The 25,658-nt window shown below is 39.2% G+C and overlaps 1 protein-coding gene across 3 annotated transcripts in view; it reads left to right on the forward strand.

Moving 5' to 3' along the window:
* The window catches only part of NEBL (nebulette), a 346,705-nt gene that overhangs the window by 284,243 nt on the left and 36,804 nt on the right, over positions 1-25,658 (forward strand). The window contains exons 12-20 of one of the 3 annotated variants that reach the window (XM_035021515.1): positions 5,191-5,301; positions 6,831-6,941; positions 9,044-9,154; positions 13,608-13,718; positions 13,886-13,996; positions 16,961-17,065; positions 19,086-19,178; positions 21,859-21,951; positions 24,748-24,840. The exons of the other annotated variants lie outside the window; for them this stretch is intronic. Coding sequence (XP_034877406.1) covers positions 5,191-5,301; positions 6,831-6,941; positions 9,044-9,154; positions 13,608-13,718; positions 13,886-13,996; positions 16,961-17,065; positions 19,086-19,178; positions 21,859-21,951; positions 24,748-24,840 — 939 coding nt within the window. The remainder of the gene's footprint in view (positions 1-5,190; positions 5,302-6,830; positions 6,942-9,043; positions 9,155-13,607; positions 13,719-13,885; positions 13,997-16,960; positions 17,066-19,085; positions 19,179-21,858; positions 21,952-24,747; positions 24,841-25,658) is intronic. 3 annotated transcript variants of the gene reach the window in all.

The raw sequence follows: 25,658 nt of genomic DNA on the forward strand, positions 1-25,658 counted from the left end.
GTTATGAACTGTTTTTTTTTTTTAGTTTATTTATTTTTAAGTAATCTCTACACCCAACTTGGGGCTCCAACTCACGACCTTGAGATCAAGAGTCACATGCTCTCCCAACTGAGCCAACCAGGTGCCCCTGTTATCAACTATTTGATGCATTTTTGATGTTTTATCATTTGAAAGGAACTAGTAAAATAATTCAGAATGTTGAGTGGGTCTAGAGGAAAGCACACTGCCCAGGAAGACGGGGGAATCTCCATTCTAGATCCAGCATCTTGTCTGGGTCACTGAGATTCTGTGGCCCTTAGTTTTTCTCATTCGGCAAATACAATATCAGGCCAGGTGAGCTCTTAACCGCCCTTTCACATTCTATGATTATAAAGTTGACACTTTCAGGTTGTGTCCGTATAAATCTATGATGAGTAGAAAGAAAATGAAGAGCTGGTTGCTTTATTTACCTTTTATTTTTCAGTGACAATAGAACTAACATTTATTAAATACTTACTTGTGCTAAGCAGTTTGCTTAAGGCTTTATATATGTCAGCTCATTTAATCCCCTCAAGGTAATGATGCTAGGTGTGCATATCCCTAAATTGATAATCATCCACTGAAATTAATTGTCTTATCTGAAATCACATATCCAGTAAATGCCAATGATTTAGGACCTGGTCAAGTCATGAGTGATTCTCTTTTCTCTGTTCACTTATTTAGTTGATTGCCCCCACGTCCCCCCACCCCCTCCAGACAGTGACATGGAAGTTTTAAAATATCAAGAGAAGAGAGCAGTTAAGATTTTTTTGTGTATATGCACTTTGTGTTCTACTTAAAATGATGCTGAATCACATCCAGATATTCCCCGAATGGTTTTGCTCTGTCCTAGTGAGATTTCTTCTGTTCTTTTTTTCCCTACATTTTTTGGGACCAGACACCAGACACAGAAGGTTTACTCTGCAGCCAACATCCAGATTCTGTGGGTACACCAAGTTATTACTTCAAAGGGACAGAAATAGCAGACAGCAGTATCAGCCGATTATGGCCCCAGGCCAAGTGTGCTCGGTGGGCACCATCTTTTCTGTTCTCCAATAACAACACCCAAACAGAGAGAAATGATAACTTCTGGACAATGAAACTCTCCTAGGAATTTTGAAAGCAACATATGTGCTATTTGTTGCTATTTATGCTGCTGTGTGTAGTAATTAATCTTCTCAGGGAAAGGGCACTCAGACATTACTGTGGCTTGTTGAATTGTCCAAGTTGTTTAATTTCTTCTTCAAGCAAGAAAGGAGAAAATTACTTGTATTTTTCATATCTCATAGCTTCTTTTTTTTTTAAAGATTTTATTTATTTATTTGCGAGAGAGCGAATGAGAGACAGAGAGCATGAGAGGGAGGAGGGTCAGAGGGAGAAGCAGACTCCCTGCCGAGCAGGGAGCCCGATGTGGGACTCGATCCAGGGACTCCAGGATCATGACCTGAGCCGAAGGCAGTCGCTTAACCAACTGAGCCACCCAGGCGCCCCATATCTCATAGCTTCTTAAGCCAGTAGAGAGGAGTTTAATCAAGAAATTGGTGAATATTTTGATGAAATTAGCTGTTTGTTTTAACTGAATTGGCAGAGATGTAAATTTGGTCATAGTTCAGAAGCCCGACAACAACTTACGTTTAATGGGATAACTTTTACTGGACTATCTTTGTCTTAGTCAGTTTTGGCCGCTATTAACCAAGTACCACAGACTGGGTGGCTTAAACAACAGGAATTTATATCTTACAGTTCTGGAGGCTGGAAGTCCAAGCTCAGGATGCCAGCAGGTCAGGGTTCTGGTGAGACTGTCTTTAGGGTGACTTCTTGCTGTCTTCTTGCTGTGTCTTCACATGGTGGAGAGTAGAGAGGGGAGGCGTGTTCTCTCCCGAAGTGTTTGAGCGCATTAACCCCATTATGAGGGCTCCACCCTCATGACCTCATCTATCCTAATCTCTTTCCAAAGGCCCCACCCCCAAACGCATCCATCACATTGAAGGTGGGCTGGGATTTCCACATATAGATTTTGGGGTTACACAGACATTCAGTCCATATCACCTTTTCTGTGTTTCGAGAATAGTATGTAAAGTACTGCGCTGTTACTGGAAGGCAACCTCTGGGTTGAGCATCCAGGTTGAGCCTCCAGAGCCTGTGGCCTGTGTTAGTTCTCACCTCGCTCTCCTCCTGGTCCCCCAGCTCTCACTGATAGTCATGCCTCGTCCTTTAAGGAGAAGACCAGCACCTTCAGAGTGGGCTTTCTGTGTTCTTCCTGTCAGCCCCAGGCTATTATTATTTAGGTGTTTGTGCTACATCTTCTTGTCTTACTCACAGTGGGAAATGTTACCCTGTTTTCCTCTCCTTGATCCTCTCCATATTTTCTCTTCTGAAGACCCCCTTTTCCCTCTCCTTCTTTCTCCCCATGGCTATAGTACTCAAACTCTCTGTGGATAAGTCTCAGGGAAGCATGTTGGGAATGCACATCCCCATGCTGCTGCCTCAGGAGGTCCTTCATGAGTCTGGCAGTGGAGCCTGGGAATCGTATTTAACAACATCCCAGGAACTTCTGATGTTGGTGGTCCCGCGAACATACTTTGATAAACATAGACGCATTGAAGAAAACAAATCGTCCCCTAACTTAAAGTCATAAAAACCAGATGGATTTAAAAAACAAGCAAACCCAAAATATACAGATAATCTGCTTCTCAGAGATTCAGTGGGCAAAGTAGACCAAGTTGTTTTTCTTTATATGAAATGCTCAGTTGATTTTTTTTTTTTTTCAATTGGGGGTAGATCCTCAAAAGAGATAGATTCCCCAAGAGCACATATCACTATACAGATGACAGGGACTTTAAAGATAGCTTCTGTACTGAAAAAGTGCTATTGTTCTATGTAGGCATGTTTCCTTGTGCCGATCTTGGAAGTCTGATACCTAGCCCTTTGCTTTTACCATTGCTATGGCTACATGGTACAAAAGGAAAATAAAATATTGACAACTGAAAAAGAAAAACCCACCCCAGATCAGTTCTTTCTGATTGGCTGTTTTGATATCAAGTGCAAACAGCTTTAGTAATACATTTATTACATGCTATGGAATTCACTTACATCGGGGGCTATGTGGGCCTTTTGTTGATATTGGCTTTCAATTTTTGCTATTCTGATTTCTGCTGTTGTTACTAGGGGGAAATTATCCTTTGCAGAGGCTGAGACATGTTTTCCCTTTAATTATAGCCACTGGCTATTAGACTTTTAAGTTCAGCAGTTATATTTCTGCTCAGCAGAGTTTGAGGAGAGAGAAATCTTTCAGTCGAAAATATCTTTAGACAAAATTTATGCTCCAAAGGCTAGAAACATAAAATATCTAAAACTCTTAGACGAAGGATGATGTGAAAGATGCCTTTAAATGTAGGGCCAATGAAGTGGACACAAAGAGAAATGTCTGGCTTACAGATGGCTTTTATTCCTACGAGGTAAGCTTGACAAAGAGCTTCTTGAGCCTTCTCTGGGTAAAGCTAAGTGTTTATGATGTCGGGGATAGCCTATAATTATGCTTCTCTCACTTTTCTTCAAATGCCAGATATAGGTTTAATCAGTGTGTTTTCTAGAAGGAGTCTTTAAATCTGGCTTTGAAAAGAAAGTTCTTTGTCTTCTGTTTCATAAAAAGCATACTAAAGGTTTTTTTGTTTTTTTCGCCCAGTCATGTATTGGCCAGTTCCAGTCATTATCAACCTTCTTTAATGACTTATTTCAGCAAAATAAGTTTTTAATAGGAGAAGGGCTTTTTGTAGTGAATTATCTGAAATAAATAAAGATACCCAAATTTTTATTTTTGCTTTTTTAAAAAGACATTTTTGGCTTGGAAATGCCCTAGATTCAGCCTTATAACCATATAATTTCAGTTAGTTCCACATAAAGAAGAGGGCGATTTCTCAGTGTTCTTTGGGAATATCTATAGTTCCTTTAACTCAGAATGTTCTCAGTGCAATTTCTTAATAATCACTTTGTTAAATTTTAGTGTTTCCAGGACATCTATTATGACCTTTTTAAAATTAAATTAAATTAATTAAATTAAATTAAATTAAATTTTTTTGTGGCTCTTCACAGATCATTTGTTAAATAGTTGTATGTGACATAAATGTAGGGGAGGCAACAACAAGCCTCTCTTATTATCCCTCATGATTTGGGAGAAATTCTCCCAAATCATGAAATATTAAACTATCTCTGTAATAAGTATATTATGAACCTGGAAATGGCCTTTTGTTTTGCATTAATAACAGTCTCATGCAGAATTTATTTTTATCGTTTTTGTGATGGAATTTGAATAAAATACTCAGTTGGTAAAATATTGGCTTTTGTGTGTCTGGTAAATATTCTACATGGATGGAGATCTTTGTTATTTGGAGAGACTGTCTTTTAGTCCTAAAGTGCGAGTTGCCATTGGTTTTCAAATCTATAGTTCAAATGCTGGAATTGAGGGAATCTTAGCCAAAGGGTGGCCGAGAATGTCAAAAGGGAGGTGGGGGTGTGAATGTCCACCCTCCACAATCACTGCCTCCCCTTTCCATTCCTTGCTGTGAACTCCTACCTAGAGAACAATTTATCAGGTTGAAGATAAGACTCCTCACAGTGTAACTTAATTCACAGATGGTAGAGAAATAGTCTCAGTGCCAAAATCATTAAAGGAAAATGTGCTCCAGCCTCCATTACATTTAAGAGATGGTCTTTGCCACATTCACAAAAGGCTAACAGTGAAATGGGTGATGGGAACCTCAACATTTAGGCTACTGTGCTTTGAATGGCTTTCCATGCAGCCAGATTTTCTTCTGGTGGATGGATCCATTCCCTTTAGAATGAACCAGTCCGGTGATTCTCAAATAACCAACTTTACTGGCTTTCCTCTCCAATCCGGCTGGGGTTAAACAATGACAGACTAGTAAGGTGTTAAGCAGCCTCACTCCGGGTGCTTTCCGGGAGGCGGTTGGTACTTGATGATTCTGCTTTTGTTTGGTAGAATTCTAAAATTTATGGTAAAGTTGGAGTGATTTTCTTGTGGCTATGAAGATTCTGAGGTGGTAGAATTATATAAGACAAGCCTCAGTTTTGTTCTGGGAACTCTTGTTCTAATACTTTTCCAACAGTGATGAATATTTTCTAAATTTCAAATTATGCGGTCTTATTTAACAGAAAGTTTACAGAGAGGATTTTGAGAAGGAGATTAAAGGAAGGTCATCACTGGATTTAGACAAGACTCCAGAATTTTTACATGTAAAGTACATCACCAACCTTCTGAAAGAGGTAGGATCTTGTGATTTACTATTAAATATTGTGGAAGAAAACTAAAGAAGTGACCCAGGAAATATTTACTCCAAAATTCCCTACTAACTGTTTGAGATGTTAATCCATTCCTCTTTCTCTCACTTTGACCTTTATTAACAGAGTTTGTAATTTCATTAAAAATAGGAAAGTGTGTGTTAACACTTCCTTTTAAAGTTGGAGGAAGAAATCACCTAGTTTCTGGAAAAACTTGAAAAATATTCTGATTTTGTGTTTGTACCTCAAAAGCTCTATAAATAGTTTTATAGCAGTTAGTTTTTTTTTTTAATTTTGAATAAAGGGCTCATAAAACTATGATTAAACATCTTTTAATTCATTATAGAAAGGTCTAATTTTAAAAAAGGAACTCTCAGTGACTTAATGAAATTATAACTTTTCTAAGTATACACATTTAGCTTTAAATTGTCTTTGCAGTTTTTACTTTGTTATGGTTTTTACACTTATATTGCCATTCAGAATGTTCAAAGTATTGTTTTATACTTTCATTTCATTTGATCCCCCCAATTGCCCTTTGACATTGGTAGAATAAGTATTTTTATTTTCATTTTGCCTGTGTGTGTGGAAATCAAGGCTCAGTTACTTAAAGTCTTTTGAAGGTCCCATGGCCAAATAAGTGAAGGAATTCCAACTTTCATCCAGGTCATTTGACCCCAGAGCTCTTTCCAAAATTACATTCAGGTCATTACAATTTCTTGTAGGCTATTAGTTAAGCAGAGCAGTAGCTAATTTAATTATAATGGACAAAGAGAAAATAACATCAAATGAACCCTAGAATTTACTGGAACATGACTTCTTATTATTAAAGGAAGCCTCATCTTTTATCTGGCAAGTTAGTCATAAGTGCAACTCAGCTGAATTGGATCAAGATATATATTGTTTCCATAATGCATTTAGTAGGAAAAAAAAATTCATTAGCAGAACAAAAACCCCAAGTTATATATAAGTATTAGTAGAGACATTTGGATCTACTTAAAATATAATATTAAAATAGAAGACATTCAAACTATGTATTATCAGTCTGTAGGAAATTACTTGGTTTTATGAATCTGAATAAAGTGGATTTTTTTTTTAACTTTGGCTACATCAATCCTTTTGATTTTGTAATTTTCAACTATGATCTTTTGGTGATTCATATTTTATAGACAGCTTTCAAAGAAATACTTCAAATAATTAATAAGAAGCATCCATTCCTAAGATCTTCCTCACCACTTAAAAGGAAGACATCTTTTTAAAATATGGCGCCAATATGGACCAAAATGGAAGACAGGATGAAAGGGAAAATCCTGATAAAATTGGAAACCATGCTAAACATGACTAAAAGAGAAAATAGAGTCTCTGTAGAAAATTAGGAGCATAAATACTCAGGAGTCTGATTCATTCCTCTCTAGAAATATTTTCTCCTTTCTGTGGTCTCTAGAAAGCATGTGACATGGTATATCAGTTAAAGGGTGTCCCAGGAAATTTTGAACTGTAATGTTCTTGTCTCATAGAAGGAATATAAGAAAGATTTGGAAAATGAAATAAAAGGCAAAGGAATGGAACTTAACTCAGATGTTCTTGATATTCAAAGAGCAAAACGTGCATCCGAAATGGCTAGTGAGGTGAGTGTATATTTTTAGCAACTGAGAATGTATGAAGTTTCAGCTGACTTCCTTGTCTGTAAATCTTTCTCAAAGATTTATATACATTCCATAATTTTAATGTGCAAGATGATGATAAGTAGCTATGTCCTAGTAGTCATTTCCCAGTCAAGGAATTAAAGAAAAATAAAATAAAATAAAAAAGATGTTCACCATCTGCTTTCCATGTGGTGTGAGAAAAATCGACCATTCCCCTGTGTAGAGAAAAATGTATATAATAAACCAGAATAATTGTAGGAGATTCAAGTTGATTTTTCAAGGAAGTGAAAGGCAGAGGATTGGGAACGTGTGTTGTCGAGCTCTGTCAGTTACTGCAGTGCGGTTCACATGCTCTCCTGCTCCCCACCCAGCGGAGCCCCCAGCCCTTGCCTTGGCTGCTCAGTGAGCCCACATAAAGCTCTTTATGAAGCGAGAGTGATCGTTGCTCACTTTACATGGCACTTGTGGAAAGGAATGAAATGCCTGTGAGGTGCTCTCAGTCCTTTCATCCGTGTGTTATGTCATTCCTTTGGTATCAGATAATGGCTCTGCGCTTTGAGGAGAGTCTAGCTGAACTAAGCAATGAGAAATGTAAAGCTGTGTCCCCATAGGTTCATAAACTGAGGTGATGGTGATGACAGTGACCCTATTAGTCAGGCTGCAGATGATAGGAACCCAACTCAAACTGGTAAAGGAACAAAGGGAATATTTTGGCTTATGAATAGAGAAGTCCAAAGTCAAGTTTCCTTCAGGTTGGAATTCAAATGAAGTCTCTCTTCCTTCTTCACTCAGCTCTGTTATCTTCTCTATTGCTTCAACCTTGGGAGCCCATCTCCAAGTGATGGCCCCTCCTAACACTAGGATAATTCCTATCTGTGCCAGTAATCCCAGTGGGAAGTGAGCATCTGTTTCTTACAATTACAGTTAAGGTTCTAGGATTGAATCTCACTGGATCAGCTTCTATGCTGTGTCCACTCCCACCCTGATCATTGTGTCTGGGGCCAGAGGAATGCTGATGATCTGGTATGGTTCTCATGGTCACTCATTTGTTCAGTTAACTTTTTTGGTAATTTAATTGCATTCTAAGTATAAAAAATTCAAGGGGCGCCTGGGTGGCTCAGTCAGTTAAGTGTCTGACTTCAGTTCAGGTCATGATCCCAGGGTCCTGGGATCAAGCCTCACATCGGCCTCCTGCTCAGTGGGAAGCCTGCTTCTCCCTCTCCCTGACCCCTGCTCATGCTCTCTCTCTCTCAATCTCAAATAAACAAATAAAAAATCTTTAAAAAAAAGATTCAAAATTGTTATATGTTTTAAAAAAATTTACAATCATCTTTGGCTATATCCGTGTTCTTTAAATAAATTAAAGCATTAAAAGCCACTATGATGTCTTTGGCTAATATTGTCATCACATATTCCTAAGTTAGTAATTCTGTACAGATTCTTCTGTTATGGTGACATGTGCAGTCCACATTCAGAGGTAGATCTTGTAATCGTTTGTCAGTAATACTAGGGAAAATCATTTTAGACTCTCAGTGGCAGAGTCCGTCCAGACACAGCACAATGGCACGATTGTGGCAGGGGCAACAGTAAATCAGCCTTAGCCTATGAGTATAGGAGTAAAAGCCCAAAACAAGCTATCAGTTATTGAACACCTACTATGTGCTGAGCACTATGTTATGTTCTTGCCCCCATTTTGCCGATGAGTAAACTGGAAATGTTAAACATTCCCAGTGTCACACAACAATTGAGTGCTCTGGTCTCCTAGTCAGCCTTCTTTCTACAGCATCAACTCATTGAAACCTGCCTCCCTATCCTCCAGCCCCCAAAACAGTTGTCAGTGAAGATTCTCAGCATGTATAGTAAAAAGCTTTGGAGCTTCATGCATCCTTCTTCAGTGAGAATAGTGATACAGTTCTAAGCAGTCCAGAAAATTTAGTTCTAGGTATCATTTCATAGTACAAAGTAAAATGTGTTTTTTTTAAATATGTTCAGTGATTTTTTAGTATCATTGATTACAGATACAGGTTTGTCCCCAGAGAGTCTGAATATTATAAAATGTTGCTTTTTTTTTTTTTTTCTTACAGAAAGAATACAAGAAAGACCTGGAGTCAAAAATTAAAGGGAAGGGAATGCAAGTCGACACCGACACCCTTGAAATACAACATGCCAAAAAAGCTTCAGAGATAGCTAGTCAGGTTGGTCGAATGAATGGTGCAGATGCCTTAAAGCCTGTATTTTGAAACTTCACAAATCATATTAACAACCTGATTAGTACATGGAGTTCCCCAAAGCTTTGTGACTAGTTTAAAAGTTTGGGATGGAGACCATTCCAAATCAGCATGTTTGTTGAAAATGTATGGTTTCTGCTTTACTCATTTCCTTTGAATATATCAAAGAAAACTAGGGGGAACACATTTTAATAGAACACACACACACACACACAAACACACACATACACACCCTTTCTTACTTTATTTGTAATACAACAAATTTCACATTCATCTGGTCGACAATAAATGTTTTCATACTACGTTTTCGTTAAGGATAGGTCATATGCTGTTCTGTAAATCGGTGTTTCCAACTTTCTGAACAGACCTTGAAAATCACATATTGAGAATCCAACATGCCAGTGATAACCATTTCTATATGATTTGGTTGCACGTTCTCAAAATACCCCATTGACCTCATCACCATGCCGGAAATTCCTGCCAGGTTAACATTTTGGATTGAAGCGTTCTATATCCTGAATGACCGTGTTCATTCATCTGATATTTTCCTCTTCATGTAATGCATGTAATGACAGGATATTCATTTAGAAGTTTTGGCTTAGATGTTATGATAATAATAGATAGCAGATAACAACGTTGTAAGAGTCAAACCATATGTGTATTTTTTGAAGAAAATACCCCAGAACCAGTTCCATGCCTCTTGAACTCCTCCAGTATTTTCGAGAATATAAGAGTGTCACTGGAGTAGAGAGTATTTGGGAAGAGGGGATTTTGTGAGAAACATTTGTGAAGAGAATGTTGGGGTGCAGGTTAGGGAGTGCTGCCCACTTACCTCAAGGCTGATTGGGGGGTGTTTCAGTGGGGATACGCTGAGAGCTGTAATGTGACCTTTGCTGTTAGGAAGAACTGGCTCAGGGCTGACTCCCCCCAGGAAATCTGGAGGGCGAGAAGAAGCTGATTAACTGCCTGGCGAGTTGTTGCCATGTTGGGATCTGCTTGCATCCCCAGGGTTAGGGACTGGCCAGGGGAATGGAAGGGTCATAATTGGTTTGGACAAAGGATCTGGAGATGGCATAGGAGTCTTGACCAACAGGGGTTTTATTTAGAAATGGCAGAGTTGGGGAGGGTGCGTGCTGAACAGGCCCTTGAAAACCGCCTTTCATCTGACCCCTCCTTCCATTCTCCTGAAATACAGCCATTGTTGCAAATTTGTAGTCTTCTGGATCTATTCTTATGTGTACATAGATAAACATAACACGTATGTACACATAGACTTAAAAAATCCTTAAATACCCTGTATTTTGTTCTGTGTTTGGTTTTCTCACTTAATATTATGGACCCTTTTCCATGTTACTTTATATAGTTCTACCTCATTCTTATAGAAAAATTAAGTGTTTCATAACATGGATGTGAATTTGCAACCATTTACCTTTTGATGTCTCATAGGCTTTACCACATGTAAATGACATGTAAAATGCAATAACAGGATCTCAGTATTATACAATAAAACCAGAATGCTTAATTTTTCCCCAGATCTGCTTTCCTTTTCCACTCCCTTCTCAGCAAATGGTAGCAGCGAGATCTCAGAAGTCACTTGGATTCCTCTTGTCAGCAACTTTTATTGCCTCTGCCCCCAAAATGGTTTCTAAATCCATTTACTTCTCTCCACCCTAGTCCAAGCTACCATGTCTGTCACCTTGATCCCTGCAATGGCTTTTAACCAGAATTCTGCTTCCATTATTGTCCTCTTCGTATCCATTCTTTACCCAAACACCAGAACCATCCTTGAAGAATTAAGTTAAATTATGTTACTCTCACTACTTAGAACTCTTCCACTGGTTTCCAGTTATGTCCAGTATAAATGCCCCACTCCTTGCTCCTGCATTTAAAGCCACCCTCCTGCCATTCTCATCTTGTTCCCCTCTTCCCTTGCTCATTATGATTATGCTCCAACCTCACAGACTTGCAGTCTCTGCACAGCTTTGTTGTCTTCTGAAAGGTCCTTCCCCTGGTCTTTGCACAGTTTTTCTTTCTGGTTATTTATTTCTTAGATTTAATGGTGGCCTCCTTGGGATTCCAAGTAACTAACTACCCAGGAACTATCAAATTACACTTATAATTCTCTGAAATGTTTCTTACTATTAGGAGGGGGCAGTGTTAGTTCAAGTTACTGGCTTGGAGTAAGGGGGTTGGGAGTGAGGGATTCGAGGCTGGGGAAAAGCTTTCAAAATCATCCTGAGGGATGAAGCCGAAAGTAGGCATCCTTTCCCTGGAGAGAACAATGTGGAAAGAATATAATTTTGTATTTCACACTTTTACCTAAGAACAGGCTTTTAACACATATTCCTTTCATGAAACGTTGGAATGTCATGTCTTTCCTTGGAATGGTATAGATTTGTTTTATTCAATGATATGCTGCTTTCAATTTCTGTGTGTACCTCGGGACTGTATACTAGTTCTTGAGAAGCTAGGGGAAAGAAAGGCCTAGGGGAGTCAGCTGTCCTATGGTTATATGCACATCATGATTATGGCCATGCTATTATCTTTGCAATCCAAAGTTCTCATTTGTATGTAATCCTAGCCATGTCCCATTTTGCCCAATTGATAGGCTCACACATCCATTTCAACCAAACTTTGGGACTTCGTTATAGTTCAAGGCTTAACTTTTCAAAGAAATTAATGTGGTATATACTGTTACATGAATCACTCCCAATAGTTAAACCCTCCAGAACCTATGAAATTAACCATGTGACTTTCTTTAGCCAATAGGACATTAGCAAACATGACTCCCGCAGAACCTCTAAAACTCTTGTGTATTGGGGCTTGCCTTCTTGGAATCTAGGTGCCATCATGTTGTTTTAAACCTTCAAAGTTTTAGGGTATTTTATTATGCATTAGTATGTAAATGATGTAACTAGTGTCCTGTGTAGTCTATTTACATGCTTGAGGACGCTTTTGGATTTCAACATTCATATCGCAAAATTAAATGACATACTTCTACCCAGGGACCTTGGTGGCTGTCTATGATCAGTGCCTCATTTTCTACATACCTTGTCCTTCAAATGAAGTGCTTTATTTGGGGGCCTTAAAGAGGCTTACTAGAAATGTTTTTTTTTTTATACACACATAGTAATAATGGAGTATTATGATTTTGAAAGTTAAATGCTATTACTTAAACTGTATTCAGGAAAGTGAAACTGAGACTCTAAGTCAGTGAAAATAAGCAGAGTTATGAGTAGAAGATAGGGAAAAATATAATATTTCTCAGAGACTGAGATCTTTGTTTATACCTTTTAAAATTTAGGATATCACAGATAAGCAAGCCAACATTTACGCCATTGCAGGGAATCTACAAATCTAGATTATGTCACATCTAGAGTATGTCAACATAAGAGGAAATAACTGTTTTAGAAGAAATGTAATTAGATACAGTTAATAGTTTTTTTTCTTGTAATAAAATTTTTCATTGAAGAATACATACACACTGAAAAGTATACAACTTAAGTGTACAGCCTGCTCAATTTTTTAGGATCAGTTTTAAAATGTGATGAGTCTCAGAGACGTGTTGTGTCTGGTTAATTATGACTATTTTGTAAGTAACACATAATTCAATTCAGGCTGCTCAAAACAAGCAGATAATTTATTGTTCTTAGAACCAAACAGTAGAGGAAGCCCTAGTCTCGGCTTGCTCTGGGGCTCAGACAATGTGATTGAGTTTCAATTTCTCTCTTCAGTTCTCAGGCAGGCTTTCTTCTACTTGCAAAGAGGCTCTTAGCAGCTCCTGGAGCTCCTTCCTTCTCCATCCACGTCTAGAAGGAGAGGGAAAGCTTCTTGTTATCTTGTGTGGAAAAAGAATCCTATTCATCCCTGGAGAAAACCGGAAGGGCCAGGGACAGGGTATAATGGGTTATGTAAACTCAACAGGACCTGCGGACTTGGGCCAGTCTCACCAAGCTGAATGGTCTAGCATGGGGGAGCTGTGAGTTGCCCAGTGGCAAATCAGGGGCTATTGGGGGTGGGGGCGAGAGTGGTTGCATTCCAAGGAAGCAACCAGCAATAATCAGTCACTACAGAACAAAAAGTGACAGTTTTACAATGACATCTTACTGATAATCATCAAATGAGTTATTTGTTAACCAATAACTGATCAATTTTATTGTATTGAAATAGAAAAACTTCCCCCTTGGCTAACTGTGTTTTCTTTCTTAATTCAGGTTAGTAGACAGAAGCCTTCTGATTACTTGTGACTAAGTCACTCCAAGCCATCTTCCTCCCACAAGTTTTAAAACTCTTCCTAGTTTTGTAGAAATAAGAGAAGTAAGAGTCCAAAACCACAATCCTGATGTGAAAATGCCATCACAGTTGTTAACAGTTTTTCACATTCTTGTGGAGCCCTCATTGCATGTTTTATTTTCTCCAGAAAGACTATAAGAGAGATCTGGAGACTGAAATAAAAGGGAAGGGCATGCAGGTGGGTCCAGACATTCCTGATATCCAGAGAGCCAAGAAAGCATCGGAAATGGCCAGCCAGGTGAGAAACCCACAGGATACAAAGTTTACAACAGACACGATGAATTGTGTTTAGAAAAAGTAAAAATGGCATTTTTGCACACGTGGCCTTGAGAGTCAAACACATATGTATCTGCGTTGCTATGGGAGGCTAAGCAAAGCTCTGAAGATTATTTTCTGTTCTTTTAGAAAGAATACAAGAAAGACTTGGAAAATGAAATTAAGGGGAAAGGAATGCAAGTAAGCATGGACATCCCGGACATACTGCGAGCCAAGAGGGCATCTGAGATCTATAGCCAGGTTGGTAGGGAGTGAAGATGCTCAGAATACTGTTTTCTGATCTCCAGTCACCATGTGCTTCGTGTGTCTCTAAGACTGATATTTTTTGGAGGGCACTGTATTCAAAGTCAGTGCACTCTGTTCTAGGAGCTATTGGTCAAACTTGATTAATCTCACTAATGAAAGGGACAGTTGCTGTCAATTCAATGACTGTTATTGAATGTCTGATCTCTCCTGTTTGAGTCCAATGACACTGTGATCTTTTTTATTTTTAGTTTTTGACTCTAGTGCACGCTTGAATCCCGTGCTCATAGTACAGAAAAGAGATTACAAATGAGTTTGTCTTTTAACCCTCTCATCATGAATATTATCCTTAAAATAATCAGCGCTAACAAACAGTGAATAAAACTGCACAAGGTGGAAGGTGAAATTGAATATTAACTAAAAATTAAGAGAAGAACTGTCTTCTTGGTAAAATTTAATTTACCAAGTGACCGGTCACACATCCTTTAGAACGAACTGTACAAAAAAAGCTCTAGAAAAGTTGGATATGGATATAACCACAAAATAATATATTTAATGGAAGAAGTTATCGATAAAATCTGAACTGGGCAAAATTCGTTAGTGAATATTGTCTTTGCTATAAAATTTACAAGGAAAAGAATGAATCCCAATGGAAAAAAAATAAAGGGGAATGAAAAAATTAAAAGTGTTATAGAAAATTGACCAAGGAATTACATTTGATTAATGGGATTTATGGTGAAAATAATTTTCAACAAAATCTGACCACATTTGTTAAAATTCCCATTAAAACATAAGCAGTATCCGAACATCTGCTGGTTCAAAAGGGTGTATCCAGATGACAGTCACATGTCAAAGGAGTTATCTGCTTCTCAGCCTCCTCAGATGACACAGCTGTTGGGATGGTCCTGAAGTGCATGTTCATTTGTCCTCAGTATCTCATGGTGCCACCTGAACTTGGAGAAGTTGGCTCTAACTATATCAAGTGACTAAAATTATTGATAAATACATAAAACAGGTAAATGGTCATACGAGTCAGTGGAGAAAAGTCACTGTCTCAAAAATGCCAATCTCATTCATTAGTTCAGTAAATACTTTCTGAGCACCCACTTTCATGCAAAATTAGACATGGTTTTGCCCTTGGGGAACTAATCTAATAGTTTAATAATCAAATAATCACACAAATACAGTATTACAAACCGTGATACATGCCACCAAAAGGTAAAGGCTTCCCAGAGGAAGTGATGCCTGAGTCGTCAGCATTCCTGCCTTAACTTCACAATGTTGCCTTGTTTGTGTGCGACAGAAGGATACATCTAACTTCAAGGAATTTTAATTATATAGGATACAATGGAATTCTTATGAGATTGTAATGATGCCGTGTTGAGTCCCAACACGAACGATAATTACTTTCCTAACAAGCATCAGTATGCCATAATGGTTAACTTCACTGACTTTGGACCCAGAGTGCCTGGGTTAAATCCTAGCTCTGACACTTCATAGCTAGTGTCTCAGTTTCCCCATCTGTAAGAGGGGATAGTAACACTATCTGCTTGTGGGGTTGATTCAATGAGTTAATGTGTATTTCAAACCATACCTACGACTATGTCAATGTGGGTACTCGTCAAAGGTATGGCCCAGATAGTATTGGAGATTATAGTAATACATTTGAAAATTGAGATTTTAATCTCAACTACAGAAATACTAGTATCTTTCCATTATCAAATGTATCTTCTTCTGAAGTAGGAAACAAAGCATGAATTCAGAAGCGTAGAAATAGTGGGTATAGAGAACTAGGTTACTTGCAGGAGCTATAGGACTACTTTGAACAGGGACTGGGGCTGCTCATGAAAGGGTAGGTTTCTTCTGGGTTCTGGTCACCAATTCCAACGCATGTATGTGGAGGCTTCCCCGTACCAACGAGCAATTCTCGGACATCAGCAAGGGATTGGAGAATTCAACTCAATTCAGGCACTGTCTACTGGAAGCCGGCACTAAGTTCTACAGGTTAGGGGCTCGGTCCTACAGGATGGTTCTCCTCCCCTCTTCAGATGCCAGTTGCAAGCTCAGTTTGTCACCTGTGCTTCTGGCCAACAGCCTATAGATCAGAGGTTCCCAGGACCCCCTCTGTGGGTCAGATTCATTTGCTAGAGCAGCTCACAGAACTTAGATTGGCAGTTTATTATAAAAAGATATAACTCAGGAACAGCCAGATGGAAGAGAGGCATAGGGCAAGGTATGAGGAGAGGGCACAGAGCTTCCAAGCCCTCTCCGGGTTCATTCACAATTTCCCCCAAATCTCCCTATGTTCACCAACCTGGAAGCTCTCCGAACTCTTTCCTTTTGGGTTTTTATGGAGGCTTCATTACATAGGCATGATTGATCAACTCATTGGCTATTGGTGATTGATTCAGCCTCCAGCTCCTCTCCCCTCCCCAGAGGTTGGGGGTTGGGACTGGAAGTCCAACCCTTTAATCACTTGTTTGGTTCCCCTGGCAACCAGTCCCATCCTTAAGTGTGGTCCAAAAATCACTTCATTAACATAACAAAAGATATTCTTACCGCTCTCATCACAGGAAATTCTGAGGGTTTTTAGGAACTCTGTGCCAGAAATAGGGACAAAGACCAAATATAACCAATTTCTTATTGTAAGTTACAACATCACAAGTTTCTAAACTTAGAGTGGCACAGAGGCCATGCTCTCCAGAGGCCTTTGAATGGACTAGGGTGGGACCCATTGCCTGAGAAGAGGCAAGCTTGCTTCTCTGGGCTATTTGCTTACTCTGTTTGCTTATTCCCTTTATTTTTGCTGTCACATCAATAACTGCTTTGAATCATAAGATATAATTTATGATGATATGAGCCATGTGGAATGGGAGAGTTGGAAGCAGCGTCATTTTCTGTCTCTCATACACACACACACACACAGAGTTTCAGATTCATAAGAACTGTTTCTATTTTTAGAAAAAGTATAAAGACGAAGCAGAAAAGATGCTTTCTAACTATAGTTCTGTGGCAGATACTCCTGAAATTCAGAGAATCAAGACAACTCAACAAAACATTAGTGCGGTGAGTAGCCATTACTGCTTTTCAGTGGCCACCTTGAAATTTTGTTTCTGGAAGGAGGGCCTTTTTCCTCATTGTCTGATTGCTTGTTGCATTGTTTGACTTTTCTGTCAAATGTATTATCTTTAAAAAATAGTAAGTTCTGTTAAAAAACCAAAATTCAGTCAATTTAAAGATCTAATTGGCTTGATTCAATAATTCATGAATCAGGCAGTATCCCCTCTAACAAATTTGAGGATGATCAGTAGAGATGTACAAAATATAAGGCTCTGATAGGCAGAAACTGGCAGGACAGGGAAGTTATTAGCAGGAGAAAAGATAGGATTACTTCAGACAAGGTCACGTTCCCTCAGGGAAAAAGGTGGGGACCTACCAAGCAGATTACCTCTCTAGTCCTGATCAGGAAATTCCAGACTGATTGGTTTAAAATTCCACTCTTGGGAGAGGCTGAAACTGCAATTAGGTTAGGTATTAAGTCTTGATGGGGCTTAACATGAGTGACTCCATTTTGGGCACTTTGTTTCTCTTTAATAGTACCAAATGTTCTTACAAGGTATAATTTATCATGATTGTTTTGGAATTATAATTTCAAATTTTCTTCTGTGGAACAAGCAAGAGTTCTTTTTAACTGAAATTTAAAATTTTACTTAGGAAAGAGATCTTTTTTTTCTTTTCTTTTTTATTGTTATGTTAAACACCATACATTACATCATTAGTTTTTGATGTAGTGTTCCATGATTCATTGTTTGTTAGGAAAGAGATCTTAATCTTCCACACAGATTTTACTTCAGAGATGAGAATAATCCTATAATGCGATTTCCTTCCTGGTCACTGATTTGCAGTGATCAGGTATTTAGGGATTTACTAGCTTGTAACCAATTCCTAAACTTTTATATTTTTATTTTGAGGAATAGGAATTGTATCAGCAACCATTAATTAAGGGACAGGGTCTACATTTAATGGATATATAAACCTGAATTCTAAGATTATAAAAATTGACCGTACAGCCAATATTTTTATGTAGAACTAGCTCATTAGTCACTTAGTAGTTAAGTAAATGTCTCATCAAAATATAAATTCTATTAAGTCTGAGGACTTTTGGAATATTTTCTACTTTGTAATAAATTGGTAAACTCTAAACCTCAATGTGTGCTAATCAGGTACCTCTAGGGCCTTCAAAGCAGGTGTGCTAAGAAATGGAAAAGTCTGGCTGGAAGGGAAGATCAGGGGAAAAAAGCTGTTTCCACCCTTATCTCCTGTGATTTCATGGTGTTCTAGAGTTTTGTCTTGTGGAGGAAAACATCTCTGAGACCATACTCTTCCAACCCCCATTAGGGCCCACTGAATTACCAAATCTTAACAGAGGGAATAGTTCCGTCCTCATATGCCTTTCTTATAATTATCCTACTATTCGGTAAAACATTTTGTTTCTTTGTTTTGCTTTGTCTTTGAAAGGGGTGGATTGTTGGTAGGAGTGGAGAGGCATGTGGGAAGGTTAACGTAGAAGAGACAGGAAATAGACTGAATAAACTTTTGATGTTGGGGATAGAGCCAGTACTTTCTTTGAAGAGAACGAGGGCATCTTTGTGTTTGGAGAATAGCACTTGCTTAAAATTTCATGCCGTTTTTGAATTAAATGATACTGCTTAGTAAGCTTTTCTAATATGTGCTTTGATTTTTCTCAAACACACATGTGATTTGTGTTTGTATTTGAAGAAGGAAACTCTAGTTTGCCCACTTATATTCTTAGACCAAATAATCTGCAGCCATGTCAGCTACCACACATGTCCTAGAAGAGGTATTGCGGGTTATTGGTGGGATGCTATGGAATGTGAGACCCAAATGGGACATTTATTCTCATAATGGATTATTTAATTGATTGATATAACCTTGTTACTCATAAATAGAAGTTGTATTCACATTACTTGAGAACCTGAGAAATTGTCTTTCTTTTATAAGAATCTGATCTAGGACCTGAATTCCAATAAGCTTATAGTTATTCTTTCCTTCTCTTGTAACAAAGGTATTTTATAAGGAAGAAGTAGGAGCTGGCACAGCAGTAAAATATACTCCAGAGACTGAACGAGTGAAGAAAAATCAGCAGAATATTAGTTCAGTAAGTGCTCTACAGCATTAATTATCCTTTCCAAAAGCAAGCATAAGCTAGATAAATGTTTTTAGTTCTTTGCTAAACTGGCTACTTTTTCTTTTATTCTTCTCTTTGTTAAAATGCTATTTCATCAAATATCAAAGTTCTCACTTTCAGAAGGAAAACTGTTGCCTTGTTCCCCTTGAACCTAAAGCAGTGTTTCATCTTGATATATCATAGTGCAAGAGAGATAGATCACTTTAATAGTCCAGTAATGAGATCTAGGATTAGATTTCATGTTTTGAACAGAATTTTAACTGTATTAAATTTTTCAGAGAAAAGATAAATTTCAGTACCTCTCCACAACTTGGAGGAAAGAAATTTTACCCTGCAGAATGATTAAAGGCCCTTAGTACATCTATTTGGTGGCTTAAGGGAAGGTTTCAGAGGCCCTGTTTGCTTTCTACTTCTTCCAGCTTTCAGCAAAGCAAAAACATGCACCTTCACTATAATTTGTAAAATAACTTACCCTCCAACTCCCTTTGAACTTAGGGGGGAAGGGTAGAGGAGGCGCTTACTGTTATAGGTAAAAACTTTTCCATTTGGTATTTGACATTTACAATGGAGACTGGCTATCCTTACCAACAGGAATTCTTCCATGGATATGGAGTGTATTTAGTTTCTTCTTGAGGAAGTCGTAAAGGTTCTTTCCTGAAATCCCCTTCTTGACCTTTCTCTTCACCTTCATTCTTGGAGGCAGAGCCTTTAAGTAATTCAAGTAGAACAGCTCCGGTTAGATGTATCTGTCAGGATAGTTAATGTGGCGTTCTAGAATAGGAGTGTGCATGGGCTTTTGTGGAGAAAGAGTAGGAAAGGCAAGGTAATGCTACAGTAAAGCATACTTCAAAAAATCTGCAGACTACTAGTGTAATAAAATTTCTGTAGCATGAATGAAACTGTCACCTGAAGAAAGCATGAGGAGAAGGAGGTTACCGTTAGGGTGTGCAAATGTGTTCTGATCCACTGTGGCGAGAGCCCGTGTCCGGCAATGCTGGGGTCCGGCGGGGAACTTAGTTTGGCAGAGAAGGGTAAAATGTTTCCTTCACTTTCCAATGATAATATTTGAAATGTACCCATCAGTGTACTGAAATACAATGTTATAAATGTTCTGTAGTATGCAATTCCATTGCCTACAGTAAAATGACTGTGCCATTTTGATTAGTTTAGAGTCGTATGAAAAACACAAATGTTCATCTTTAATCACGTTTAGCTTCTTACCCGAGGAAAATCACGCAAAGTAGTACGGTATATCATTTCTTTTTCCAGCATTCCGCTGCCTCTTCTAGCAAACAATAAATGTGTAATTCTGTATCTCTATAAGGTTGGGCCATAAACTCCTGCTTAGTATTCAAATGGAAAGTTGCCCTTTCAAGATTAACCAGATCTGTCAAACCAAGATATGATTCTCTAACATTTAAAGATCTCGACATTTTCCACCTCCGATGTACAAGCCTTTTAGCTATTAGCTTTCCCTGTTAAGAGCTATTTTTGAATCTTATTTAGAGGTGGTCTTTCTCAGTGTATTGTCAAATTAACTGTTTTGGATCTGGACTCATATTGCCATTGTTACTCCTATTAAATCTAAGGCTACTAGGACATAGATACGTAGGTTACCATTTCTTTGTCTCTGTCAGCATGGATTTCAGCCTTAATCATTTAAATATTACCAAGTGATTTCTAAAACCTGGTTTGTGTAGATTTAAGTCTTTGCTAAATTTCAACATGTGCCTCTTAGGTCTTGCCTGCATTTGCTACATATAAATATTTATGTGTGTCCTTTTTCTTGAATCTAATCTTCCATGAATTTTAGACATATTAAAATACCACCTGATCCGATGGCATTACTAATCATTTCATAAGTTTAAAGAGCTGTTTCTTGTCTCATGCATAACCGTGTGCTGGCATTACCATTTTTGTCTGGTTGATCTTCCTCTAAATAGATTTGGAGGAAGAGCTTTTGAATAAAGTGAATGCCAGTGTATAGGCTGGATTTGTATAACATGATCCTGACTTCCTGCCACAGGGCCTTCGATAGAGATCAGGGGCCTTGGCCTCTGCTTTTTTGTACATTTCCCTCCACCTTCCTCTTTTTCTTCTTTGGTTGTGGCCACTTTATTTTTTTCCTTATTCTGGATCATTTGTGTGCTCTCCCCCAGATAAGCAGTCTTCCCAAGACTCTGTAGCTAACACAGTTTGGCTTTTGCCTTTAAATCCATGATACATTTAAACTCACACATTAATGAGTAGAAACTGCTTTTTGGCTAGAAACTTATAAGTTATTATATTACTTACGATGATTTCCAAGGTTTTTTTGTGTCTTTGCCTAATGATAAAATTTATTTTCAAATATTTTCAACATTTGCTTATTTTAATTAAATAATTCCTATGGTGATGGCTAGGTGAATAGATATGAGTTTATTTGCACTTTAGGATAAAGGAATCTTGAAAGCAACATCCCATAAAATAAAAATTTGTGTTCCCACTGAAGGAAAATTAGTGTTGGAGTCTAAAAAACTCAACTGTGTAACAGTTACGAATGCAGGATTCTTACCTATCTTTTAAGCCTCTCGTTGACTAAAACCCACATTGCTTTTGTTTGTTTTGTTTTTAATCATCTACCACCTTGTTTTTTAAATATGTAATGCAGGTAAAATACAAAGAAGAGATGAATCAGGCAACGGCCATTTCCGATCCTCCAGAGCTAAAGAGAGCTAAAGAAAACCAGAAGAACATCAGCAATGTGTGATCATATTTCTTTGAGTACCGTTTTCTTTCTTTCTTTTTTTTAAAAAATATTTTATTTATTTATTTGAGAGAGAGAGAATGAGAGAGAGCACATGAGAGGGGGGAGGGTCAGAGGGAGAAGCAGACTCCCTGCCGAGCAGGGAGCCCGATGTGGGACTCGATCCCGGGACTCCAGGATCATGACCTGAGCCGAAGGCAGTCGCTTAACCAACTGAGCCACCCAGGCGCCCTGAGTACCATTTTCTACTTTACTGAATGGCAGTAGGCAATGAGGGTGTGACACTTGTATGGGTGAAGTCCCAGGACGATGCACACTGTTGCAGGAGGCCAGTTCCTAAAAGGTGGGGCTAAGATGCCCCCCATCTTTAGGCTGAGCTAGCATGACACCTCCTGTGTGCATTTATCCATCAAAGGACATGTTACTGAATGCCTGCTCTGTTCTTGTTCTGGGGAAATTCAAAGCTGAGTGCGACTTCTCCAGGTCTCTAGGAGAAACAGACATGGGCATAAATACCCATTATGCATGAAATGCTATCACAATAATTAATATTTACTGACTGTTTACTATGCTTTTGGAGTACATTACATGCAGTGTCTTTATGTTTAATGATAAGTAATGATTCCTTTTGCAAAGTGCTGTGGAAATGCAGAGAAGGAAGGCAATGTCCATGAGAGAGAGAGAAAGACCCTCGGAGGAAGAGTAACATTTGAGTTAGATCTTGAAGGATTAATAAAAGTTAGGGTGGGTTTCGTGAGGAAGCATCTTCCTGGCAGAGCAAACCGAATCTGTTCAGGGTCCAAGTCCCGATTAAGGAAGGGAAGGTTTAGTGTGATGAGTGCGTGGGGTAAAAGGTGGCAAGGACCTGATGGTGCAGAGAGAAGTTGTAATTCGGGGCCTAAGGAAGCAAGTCGGGAGTCCCAGTGTTTCCCAAAGTGTGGTTCACATATAAGTGGCAGGTGTTCCACCCGTGAGCTGGCCTTGGTTTAAGGATTAAATTGTTTTAATGTGTCCCTTTTTCTAAAAGAAAGGTTAGTAGTTTTCAATGTGTCAGAGAAACATAACACCCCCTTAAAATAACTTTATTTGCAAATAATAGTGAGTTAATTTAATGAAAGGCTAATACTGGCAATCACAGCACTCTTGATAGCCGGCCCAGCATACGGCAAGAGGTGTGCACATGGTAGAAATTGGGACCATACTGGAGTCGTGGGAAGAATGTGGACCCGGGTCTGCTGGCTGGATCTCAGCTCCAGCCCTTACCTGCTGTATAACTTTTACAAACCACCCACCTCTCCCAGCCTCAACTTCCCTACCTATGAAACAGGGACGAGATCTTGCTTGGAGAGCACTTAACATGTTTGTGAATGGATGAAAACAAGACAGGAGGAGTCGCCAATATCAGCTTTACGTCCGCAAACCTACATCCACTGCCAAGTGGCTCCAGCAGTTTCTCCACATCTGTCATGGGGTCAGCAGATTTTCCCCCCTCCCATCACTACCCGGAGTAATCTTTCCTCATATCCCACCATTGGTAGAGATTACACTGGACCTTTTCTCACTTTAACTAAGACAGTTCATTATCCTGGACACAGAATCTGCCCAAACTCTCAACTACATGTCATGGCACAAAGAAAGGCGCCCACTGAGGAAAGCAGCCCCCCAGAGGGGGCCTGACTCTTCGTCATTTATTTCCCAGATGATCAAGCTTCTCTTCACTGTCATGTTCACGGCTGAGGGTGCGCAGCTCAAGTCCATTTTATCTGCAGGTCCCGCAGGTCTTGTGATACCTCACAAGAAAAAAAAATTCCCTTCCACTAAATTTAAATTCCAGAAAATCATTAAGATGTGGAGTTCCTCATCATAGGATTTTAACCTCCAGTTTTACTTTTTGCCAGTCAAAAATTCACTGGACGGACATGCCGTTCTGTTTCTTTGTGCTGGATGCTCATTTATTTCCTGGGGTGTCATGGAATTGCTGGAAAACTGACCACAAATGTTGGGGTCTGATCCTCCCAGCCAAAAAAGAGAACCTCTTATGTAGTAGGTAAGGCAGATTTCCATAATGCTAGTCAGAGCACAGGCCTTCCATTGTGGGAACTTTGTAGAGAAGGGAAACTTTGAGGTTCGGGGTGCGATTCCGTAGTGACAGTCTGTCACGAAGGTGCAAGCATGGGACGGGGCAGCCCTCCTTGCTAATGATAAGAATGTACACTTTTTATTGTTAAGTATAAAATAGTAATTTGATAGTGTTGCTTTAGTGCTATGAAGAAATGAATTCACAGAAGGGGTAATTTCTTATTACTGGTAACGACCAAACTCAGGCCACCGTTACATAATACAATTCGAAGAAGCACCGCCAGAAGGTGGCATTCAAAACATGTGGACGAGAAGGAGCTCGGAGTCTGGGATGAGTGTAATGGAGACGTCTGTTAGCGATACATATTTCACTTTGCAATTCTAATGAAGATTTTTTTTTTAAAGATTTTATTTATTTTTTGACAGAGAGAGAGACACAGCGAGAGAGGGAACACAAGCAGGGGGAATGGGAGAGGGAGAAGCAGGCTTCCCGCCGAGCAGGGAGCCCGATGCGGGGCTCGATCCCAGGACTCTGGGATCATGACCTGAGCCGAAGGCAGACGCTTAACGACTGAGCCACCCAGGCACCCCTCTAATGAAGATTTTAACTAATGGATGCTTTGTAGCCACGTGGCATTCCTTTTAGTCTGTTCTGGAGGATGGGTGCATACCTCCTTCGCGTAACTCCACACTGTCTTGCACCTTGTCTTGCAGCTCCAATACAAAGAACAGTACCACAAAACCACGCCGATGAGCGTCACGCCGGAGATGGAGAGGGTGAGGAGAAACCAGGAGCAACTGAGTACGGCAAGTGGTTCTGTGTTCTCCTTTATTGGCAAGCGTTACGCATTTTTATTCTTCATGGTGCTCTCTGAAAAGCTTAAGCCCTCGGTGGGCTGGATGCTTCTTCTCACGGTCATGTGCTCAAGGGCATGCCCTTTGGTTCTCTCCTTCAATCCAGGAAATGTGGGACTGTCTTCCTATAATTTAGCCATGGTTGTTTATTCAAGAAATCTTCAGCAAGCGCCCCAATCTGCCAGGCATTCCACTGGCACACAAAGATGGGTGGGAGCTGGTTCCTATCCTCATGGACCTCATAGTTGAGTAGGTAAATCTCTACTTTACCTGGAGAGTAGGACCTGGAGAGAAGTGGGTCTGTTGTCAATCTGAGAAAAAAAAAAATTATCTGTTAGAATAGAGCAAAAGAAGACTCGGCTTGGGTGGGGTTCGAAGACATAAGGTCAGGGCAGGGAACCTATAAATAAAATGGAAAACATTAGTCAATCCTCAGTAATCTATTGCTAATAAAGCAGTGAGAGTTAACCATCAGGAGGTACCTCTGATAGGGCTCCTGTGCTCAGTGCTTTATATGAAGCCATGAGGTTGGCACAATTTATTTTTCTGGTTTGTAGGTGCAGAAAACTGAGTCTTGGGGAGGTCAGCAGACATGCCAGGAACCCATAGTGTGAAGGGCAGACCTGGGATTTGAACCCAGGCCTCCCTCAATTCAGAAAGCCCTTTCAAAGGTGCCCCCTACTAGTTATTTTTCCCATTTTCTGGGCCCTTTCATGGAACTTTTACCAAAATAAATAATAGCCTTCTTCTTCCCCAACAGGGAATCTTGA

This window comes from Mirounga leonina, unplaced genomic scaffold (assembly GCF_011800145.1).
Source record: "Mirounga leonina isolate KUSES-001 unplaced genomic scaffold, KU_Mleo_1.0 Mir_175, whole genome shotgun sequence".
NCBI lineage: Eukaryota > Metazoa > Chordata > Mammalia > Carnivora > Phocidae > Mirounga > Mirounga leonina.